This window comes from Musa acuminata, chromosome BXJ3-5 (genome assembly GCF_036884655.1).
Source record: "Musa acuminata AAA Group cultivar baxijiao chromosome BXJ3-5, Cavendish_Baxijiao_AAA, whole genome shotgun sequence".
NCBI lineage: Eukaryota > Viridiplantae > Streptophyta > Magnoliopsida > Zingiberales > Musaceae > Musa > Musa acuminata.
In genome coordinates this window covers 6,624,888-6,634,959 of record NC_088353.1, presented here as the reverse complement: position 1 = coordinate 6,634,959, position 10,072 = coordinate 6,624,888, and the positions used below count along the sequence as shown (strand labels likewise).

General features: G+C 37.7%; 1 protein-coding gene across 1 annotated transcript; it reads right to left on the bottom strand.

Moving 5' to 3' along the window:
- Window positions 1-45: 45 nt before the first annotated feature.
- LOC135638970 (TOM1-like protein 6) lies at window positions 46-8,657 on the bottom strand. Its single transcript, XM_065152609.1, has 9 exons — window positions 8,399-8,657; window positions 3,981-4,059; window positions 3,549-3,647; window positions 2,987-3,100; window positions 2,010-2,179; window positions 1,838-1,919; window positions 1,517-1,602; window positions 1,004-1,216; window positions 46-913 (listed from the first exon to the last, which is right to left on the bottom strand). Exons 1-9 carry the CDS (start codon window positions 8,650-8,652, stop codon window positions 259-261), a joined length of 1,752 nt encoding a protein of 583 aa, XP_065008681.1. The 5' UTR covers window positions 8,653-8,657; the 3' UTR covers window positions 46-258.
- Window positions 8,658-10,072: the final 1,415 nt, after the last annotated feature.

Here is a 10,072-nt window from a genome sequence, read left to right as displayed (position 1 = left end):
TTCTCAAGCTCAAGTAAACAAAAAAGAAGAAAGTCTCAAAGGATGTACCAACAATTGATTTTGCCAATCTCAAGTTTATCTTAGTATGATTATTTTTGTACGTAAATGTGTTTCAGCTCCAGAGACCCAATTCAATTGCAGAAAAGAGAATCAACAAAAAAGATATACATGGTATATATATACATACATATATAGATCCGGACACCTATGAGGAAAGGAAACGTAGTACCAAGGCAATGAACAATGCATGAGGAGACCTTATTTCTTCCCACCGATCATAGGTTGATTTGATGCTGCACCCGTCTTTTGTCCACTACTGGTGCTTCTCAAATCTATCAAATCTTCAAATAATCTGTTAGGAAGAACGTATGGTTTTGCAGAAGTTGTAGTCCCACTGTGTCTGGGAATTAAATTCACCGGTGTTTCCCTGGCGGCAACACTGGTGGTGGTGGTACCATTGATCCTAGAGCCAAAGGAGTTGTACTGCTGTAGAGGCGTAGGAGAATAAGCAGGCAAGTAAGCAGCATGAGTATCGGCACCAGAGGATGGGGCTGACGAATAGGTACTCGGGGTAGCATCTGTGGCAGCCCACGACGGGGAAGGCTGAGGCGCAGGAAGTGCTCGCTGAGCCCAGGGTGCAACATAACTGTCGTGGGGAGCGTACCCTTGCTGACTTGCTGATGGAGGTGTTAGTGGTGTCTGAGGTGATGATGGGTACGTCGACAAAGTGATGCTCAGAAGATCAATCATGTCCTGCTCTGGCTCTTTTTGGGTCTTAACAGGAGGAGGAGGGGGATCAAGCGGAACCAAGGCATTGCTCATGGCGGAGGATGAGGTACTTGACTCGGTGACCCTAGTCACATCACTCCGATTTGGTGACTCAACTGATGTAGCTTGCTTAAAATTCGAGTTCCTGCACTCCGATAACACAGTACGTCTTTGATCAGTAACACAATACAATTTGGCTAAACGAAGAGAAAGTGTCATGGTTCGACTCCAAAACCTGCGAGCCAATTGTGCAAATTCATCATCTTCGTCTTCGTCTTCAACCCGGCTGCTGCTTGCAACAGGATGCTTGATCGGCTCCTTCGCCTGCGAAAGGGATTTTGGTTGCTCGTGAAGCAGAGGAGATCCAGAGGCTATGGCTTCATGCTTCGCAAGCACACTTTGCAAGTTATCATTCAGTTCAAGAGCTTCTCCTAAAAGCTTTTCATCCCTGCAATCATGACAAGTGAGACAGCCACACAAGTATCACATTTTACAGCACAACTCTTCTAACACACGGTATCCTACGGGTTTCCACTAAATTAAAACGATGCAAGTACTTTGCTGAGGCAGGTACAGCAAATTGCATATGTGGAATTTTAAGGTCTCTGTTTGTCATTTGCTACCACTAGTACAGTATTAGGTCAGTATGTATGGGAATCTATGACTTGATGCAAGTCTTCAATGCTTACTTGAGTAGTTGACAAATGCAATAACAGTTTTATCACATATGTGCGGGAATAAGGCTTACCCAGTGGAGCTGACTAGCTGCATAAGCTTTTTTTGGTTGGTCCGACATTGGTTCACAAGATCTATGATCAATTCATCTTTTATGGCCTGCAAATACATGTGTATAAGATCATTGTACAAAACAGGTTTGAACTGCAGTCATATGGTCCATTGACACAGATATCTTACCCAGAAATTATCCATAGGATACCCCCAAAACTAATAATACATGCATATGTACACATGCACACGCGCACACACATACACAGATATCTTACCCAGAAATACCCAACAATACAAATTGACAAACCATACAAGGGACAAAGAACAAGTTAACACCTACCCCTTGATCATTAGGGTTCACAGCCTGCAGCATCTCCTTCAATAGCCCCATAACATCACGAATGTGACTGAAGTCTGATAAACTGAACAGAAGGTTTGAAAGCAACAAGGATCAAAAGTAGCGCACTACAAGTTAATGAGAAAGTCATAATGTACTATGCCAATGAACTCACCTCAGATTTCCTATGTCAGTTGCCATTGTTTCATCAAGTCTCGTAGAAGTAATGCTTGGAACACCATACCCTACTTGGCCATGTCCTGATGTTAATGCCAAGTGTGTAACTGGAGGAGTAAGTATTGGTGGAGTGTTTGCTGGCCGTTGCGGGAATACTATTCCAAATCTCTGCAAAATAAATTTTACAGACCTTTTTATTCATAAAGAAATAAGAATTTCCACACTAGACATGGTTGATGCCAACATGGGCTTTAATTTTATCCAGACCAAGTAATTTACGATTGGATGGTTGACATTAGACATTAGCAGGAGCTACTCCATTTCCGATTTCATCTTCAAGAGAGCATCAGATGCAACATCATACTACATATAAGCATGCAATCAAGAGAAGATTGGCTATTAAATGTTCAAAAATAGATCTCTGACAGGCACAATTAAGTAGTTGCAGCAAAATAAAGAACAATGAGTCCAGATCAAGGACTAATACCATGTTGCTTCAGATCATTTTGCTTGACAACATGAAGCTCGTCATCAGTATGAATGGAATTTTGAAACACAGGACTAGAACAAAATTCGACTATTGTATACTACAGCTATGAGGATGTAGCCGACTTTATAACTCAGCAAATGACTGACAAAACAACCAACTTAACTTCAATATTAGCTGACTATTCTCCGGTGTATAGGCACCAATAGTCTATGTTTACAGGGACCACACAGAAAGCACCTTTGCAGTGTACACAGTGCACACTAAGAGTTGCCTCGTGATGGTATATAGACCCTTTTATAACTTTCATGCCCGTTTAATAAAACTAGTTAACATATTATTTTGTCATGTTATATTCAATAAACAATAGTTAAAAAGAGGAAGAAAAACATAAAGTTATACCAAATGACCAAAATAGGGAATGGGATATTAGGAACAAAAATAACCTTTCTAAGACATTACCAAAATAATTAATAGATGGTTCATACCTTTAGTTCAATGTATGCGTAATAATATTGTGGATATTTCCCACCAGGTCCACCAAATGCTTCTTGCCAAGAATCCAGCAGTACCAAAATTTTATCCCGTACTTGCATATCTGTCTGTTAGGGCTTCCAAAAAATTAAATTAGTATTGAAAGAAGTATGACAGGCATAGGTCACAGAATGTATATACAGAGAACTACCAACGTGATTTGTATCCATAAGGTAGTTGTTGAACATCACACCAACCACATACTAAAGAAATAGTGGGAGTTTGTTTGCTACCATTAATCTAAAACGTTGCATACAGGGTGAAAACCCTCTCAGCAGTAGATGAAGTGTCACCATATAACACAAATTTTCCCTATCTAGCTTGATTTCTCCCTCAGACCTCATTAATGACTGCTTTATCTCCACTAAGTATTTGCCATGTATATTCAAAGCACAGAATGTAGTAAAGAGAAGGAATGAACATAAAATTTTGGTTGAACTAAAATATCTCTGGTTAACAGTACCACAACAGTCATGCATGAACATAAAACTAAATTGAAGAGAAAGTTGCACTGACCTTTTTTCTAACAATTTTGACCATTTCTTGTAGAATTTTGCATTCAGCAACCTGAAAATGTACATACTCACCACAGTTCTTTATTATTGTCTCCAGAAGCTGCAAGAGTGCCATTTGTTACTAAAAGAAGTTCCAGCATCAAAAGTTACACTATATAAACTTCTATAATGCTTTTATTTATATCATAGCAATAAAGGATATAAAGCTCAAACTGCCTTTCATTTTACTACTTATCAGCAACATGAAGTTTATTACAATCTGAATATAGTTGTCAGATTATGATCAAGTTTCTGCATTAAATACATTGCCTTCGGCAGATTGTTTGAATTTGTTGATTCTAGAATTACTAACTGCTCAACTGAGACTGCATTCTCAGAAATATACCAAATTTCAATAGAGCTTGTATCTAGATTTAGCCAGCTTGGCACATACCGTCAAAGCAAGGAATTGAACCTTCGAATTTTTGTTCTGCAAACGCTTCTTAACTGCTTTAAGCACTTCCTTTGCCTGCCTGACTCAAGAAATCACATGAATTTTCAGTAACAGTTTCCAGGCATTTTCAAAGCAATAAAAATAACAAGCGAGGAACATTCATTTAAGGCAAATCAATGAACTAATATTATGAAAATTTCCAAACATTAAAATTTCTTCTGTCAACATAATAATAATGGTAGTTCTAACTATAAACATGTTTGTTGCATGCACATACTACACTTCTGTAAGAAGGCACCAAATTTCATAAACACAAAGAAATGACCATTCGAAAGATGATTGAAATTTGAAACTTAAGGGCACTGCATTCCATGGCACAATTAAAAAAAATGACTCAATTTACCTTAACTGAAAATTCTCACTGCCATACTGTTGGTTGTTCTATTATTATGTTTAGCGACTATACAAGAAGACATCCAGCAGAGTGCAATTAAACTAACTTTAGCTCTTAACAGTTGGGTTACTCTTATATCTGTCAACTGTATGTAACTGTCAGATTGTGAGGAGGATAAGCAAGATTCAGCTGATAAAATGTCCAAACTAAAAACATGTTCCTTGGAACTATCATGCAAGTATCTTCTGCTTCTGCATTTCCATTTAACAATGTAATTGTTTGGAGGCTGGACAAAGGGAGCTACAGAAAGTGCAATGTGATCTATAAATTAAGAAAAAAAATAAGGTCATTGATCCCTAGGAAATGTATTTGCCTAAAAGATTATCATCATTCCATAAAACAAGTAGAATACAAGCTCCTGAGAGATTAAAATCATTTGATTAATGAGAGAAACTTAAGATGGTTTGGCGGGCTGAGGTACTTCCGTTGAATGAAATCCATTAATAGACATGAGTGAGTGAAAAGATTGTGCAATAAAGTAAGATAAAGAAACTAACATGTTTTTTATTACATAAGCTACCTTTCATAATAACTTACCAATTACTAGATAATGTTTTAGGACCTTAGGTAACATAGTCTGGACCACAATAAGTGATAAGAATTCCAGTTGTGTATATCATGGAAAAAATACTGTCAACAACAAAAGCCTGTAACCTAGAATCTGAAAGAAAATAGAGAAAAGGAGTCATGAAAAGAATGCTGGTAACATCTTCAGAAGCATAACCAAGAAGAAATAACTTTAATCATATACTAGTTAATTTCTCCATAAGAGCATAAGGCCTTGAACCTCGAAGAAATAATGTAAATGGTATACTAGTTAATTTCTCCACAACAGAAGAAAGAAAAATTTTCTCCCCAATCGAGGAAAAAGAAATTTCTCCACAAAAGTATAAGGCCTTAATTATCCTCATCTTTTAGCATGCTATTACTGCTCCACAACAAATTCCACACCCAATCATAGCTAGTATGGATAGCTTAAAATTCTTATATATAATAATAACGTAAACTCAGACAATGTGGTTCATATTTTCAAAAAAAAAAAATCTACCTAAACAAAAGATTATAAAAACCAAATGAACAAATTGGCTGCCTCATCTTTGTTTATATACCATGACTATCTAGGATGGTATGTCATACCAACAATACATGATCTAGTGTCAGAGATATCCCGGACATTGGTGCATGGTAAAGTCGACACAACCTATCTTGTGAAAATAGTTTCAACGCACATGGCAGCCAGAAAGTGAAAATTCTTTTAAATGCTATCTAAATGGGATTTACTAAACCGACACTTTTGTAGCTAGTAGGAAACCAATTCATAGTTGAAGAATTTTGGGTCCTCAGAACTAGCAAAAACTTATTTCTCACTTTCACTAGTTAATTACAACAAGCACATAGATATTCATCTGTTCCTTGATCTACTCCAAGATGAAGCTGTTCCTTCATCTACTCCAACCAAGACATCTCATCTTTCTCTATTTGACAAGTGACTTATGAGAAATACAACAATGTTAGAATCTCATGACTCGAGTAGAAGATAAATCTTGGTTCATGGTATGTGTGGAGCAAGATTTGTTGGTTTGGCATTTGATGCATATTTAGTCACTTACCATGGATGCTTGCTACATTACATAAGAGATTTAGTCTTATATATGAAATGACGCAAATTTTTCCATCCATGACAAGTTCATTTTTATATTGCTTCTGAATGCATGCAAGAGGGGCTGCAGCTCATTTTTGGTAGGAATGAAATCATTGTTATAGTTGAGGATAAGTTCTTCTAGCCTAGTTCAAGAATGATGTGTGTCACATCATATCTCAGTGTCGTACTTATATATTAACAAAGGAAAGGACACTATAAACCCAATTTTTTTCTTTTACTATTTTATGATTTAGAGTTTTTGGAGTATGAATGGCATGGAGATTATTTATTTCTAGTTGGTTCATATCTAAGACATGCAAAGACATTGAATAGACTGAATCTCATGGTCGAAGTCTAATGCAGCAGATCACCCATTCAACGAAATCAAATCCCATTTCATCACTCTGGATACCATACCACAATATCACCCTTTCAACGAAATCAAATCCCATTTCATCACTCTGGATACCATACCACAATATCACCCTTTCAACGAAATCAAATCCCATTTCATCACTCTGGATACCATACCACAACGATCCAAGATGGAAAATTATGGCAAACTGGGAAAAGGTAACCTGATCATGGTTTTCAAGGGTTTAGAGAAAACCCCAGTAAATAAATCAGGCAGTGAATCCCTATGCTATGCTAAAAGTATAAATTCTTTTGGGCTCAAGTTGGCACTACTCCCACAGTAATTACCATTCCCCTGCTAAACGTGAGCAGGAAAAATCACTACACTCGTGATCATATACATCTTGATAACAGGAAATTTAATCTTGCCTCATCTCACCACCATGCTGATGTCATTCAAGAACTAAACCCATTTCTTAGCTTTTAATTTTGTACTTGTCATGAAAACAAAATAAAACCCCAGCAAATAAATCTGGCAGTGAATTCCTCTGCTATGCTAAAAGTAGAAATTCTTTTGGGCTCCAATTGGCACTACTCCCCATGGTAATTATTGTTCCCCTGCTAAACTTGAGGAAAAAGTCACCACGCCCATGATTATATACATTTTGATAACTGGATTATCTAAATATCTAATGCTGCCTCATGTCACTGTCATGCTGACGTCAATCAAGAACTAAACCCATTTCGTAGCTTCTAGTTTTGTACTTATCATGAAAACAAAATTAAGAACAATATCCTGAAAATATCGATTGAGATCTTAGCTAGGTTATATTGATATAAAAGTTATCCATTTTTAGCACCTCCATCGCAGTACTTATTTAACTACAATATATATTCTCAAAACTTGGCAACCCAAATATTTTCTTCCATTATGTATTTTCAAGCAAATCTTTGTGCTCCTATTGATCTATCATCTTAGTCCCAAGATCGAGCTACTAACTAATAAGTTGTACTGAAAAAAATCTCTCTAAAACTAAAGACAATATGAGAAAATTCTTGACATGCTTAATCAATTTCACCTATTAACTTTAGTGACACGTCAAATAATATCAATGGCATAGGGATGTGCGGTCAGTAGATTTTTTCCACATCAACATTTAGGCCTTCCCTTGCAGGGATGAAATTTCTCTCGTCTTTTGTCGACGTTCTTTAAAGCGAACAAGCCCTATGAAGGACCCTGACTTTGCTACTTTTTTTTAGGGGGTTCTCACTCAGAAGGTAACATTCAAGATCCTAATACTTCACTAAATTCATATATATAACTATATCAACAGAATGCAATTCATTGCCTCGTGTGCAAAAAAAAAAAAAAAACCTGAACTACTTGATGAGAGTCTAGCCAGTCCACAATTAATTTGTTCACGACTGTTGGTTCGGAATGCGAAGTAATTAATCCTTAAAATACTAGTTCTAGAAATAGTCGTTTGGTAGGAAGATTTACACTGTTGAATCAAACAGAGATACGAACGATAACATATGCTTAACATGAGCCGGAACATGGGATTATAAAATGAGATAGTTAATTCATAACTGAAACACACGGCTTGCTCGCGTTCGGTTAAAGCAAATGATAGCCCGTATGCAATAACCAACCAGCTTACAAACTCGTGGAAGAAACACGAAGGAGATCATGATACCACCCATATATACATTTCCTAGCACAACAGAGGAGCAGCTCTATCATCCAGCGATTCATAAACAATCCTCAACATCTCTATGATGATACCTCCAGGAAGCATCGGTTTCCAAGAAAACGAGAAGCAACGGAAATTCTTAGGGAACTAATTGACCGGCATGAAATTCTAGCCCAAGAAAATATCAGGGAAAAAGATCAAGAAGAAGAGGCACAGATTTCAACTCAAGACACCAACCAAGAACCACGACCCTCATCCGGTTGAGAGCGCTCACCACTGATCGTTGTTGATGTTGTCGCAGATATCCATGTTCATCGTCCAATCGGGGCCGATCAACAGATGGCACGTCGCCTTCTCGACTCGGCCGGTCGCCGACGAGGAGGAGGAGGAGGAGGAGAAGGACAACATCTCGGCTCGAGACTTTGGGGTTTCCCCAAGACGAGAGAATAGAAGGGAGAGAGAGAGAGAGGCGAAGACTTGCGGAAGAGATAATATAATACGAGGAGAAGGAAAATTCCTCACCGTCATCCGAACCCGCAAGAGGGAAGAAAATAAATGGAAGGAAAGAAAACCTTTGTTACCTCGTCGCGTATGTTTTGGATATTACCGGTAATCACACACCGCCTTTCGCTGTGGAATTCCCATATTAACCTTATATTCCAACCCATACAGCTTTTCTCGGCTTGGCCAGATGAGATGTAACTACTCGCTCGTAACCGAAAATGAATGGGCGGCTGAGATAAAAAGTAGGAATGATACAGACGATTTGCACGCAAATTACTTAAATGAAATAATTTCCATGGATCATTAACCTATAAAAATCGCCCATAATTAACACCAAAAAAGCTCCTAAATCGATTAATCGAACCGGTAAACGAATCGAACCGGTTCAACTTCTACTGATTCGGGCTTAAAGTATTTATAAATAATCAAAAATAGAGAAATGATAGGGTAATTAATAAAATAATTAATCAATTAATTATGAATATTTATGGATACTTAACCTAGAAAAATCGTCCATAATTAATTTTTATTTGAATGGACGTCCTAATCTACTCAAATACCGAAAAACTCCTGAATCGATTTATCGAACCGGTTCATCTTCTATTATAAAATAATCTAAAATAGAAAAATAATATACTTATTATTTACCTCGTATTTTCCTTTCATGATTGAAGTCTGAGATGATTTGAATACACTCTATTATAAAATTAAGTATAACGAAATTAGTGATTTCATTGATTTTTTTTCTTTTTATTTTTAAATAATTTTTAATTCGAAATTAGGAAGATTCGCTGAAACCCTATCAGCCATGTAATGGTAGTCCGAGGGACAATGACATGCTCAGGGAAGGACACTTCTAGATAAAAATTATTCCTTAGTGCACTAATCGCCCAAGTTTTGTTCGCCTATCTTTTTGGCTGCCTGCGGTGAAGAACAGTTCTGATGGATGAGATCCAAGCGAAGGGTGCTTTCGTGTAGCAGCGAGATGACGAAGACTTCGTTCTCAACCATCATAGTCTCCTGGCCACTACTGCATAAAGAAGTCTTTCGAGTTGGCTGCGGTCAACAAAAGGGGGCGCTGCGGCCTTTCTAAAACGACCCGTGTTTAGTCAACGTTCAAACCGCGCGCTTGTCAAACATAGGCTTCTTCTGTGGGTGCACAAATCCGTGGCTGCTTAGACTATGTTTGCAGGTGGGCCGTCACAAAGCAGGTGATGGAGAAACCTTTTGACGATGTGTTCGTCTGGGTTTTACTTCGTTCCAGAAGTGAATCTAAGAAGCCTTGAACCCTATGCACGAACAGATGATGAAGGTTGGTTGACTTTGAGGCTCATCTGTTTAGGGATTTAGGATGGCCTTGAAAGCCTTTTGAAATGAGAAGGAAATAGTTCGAATGTGAATCACTCGGTCTCTCCGTAGAAGAATATGTTGGAGAACGACATGG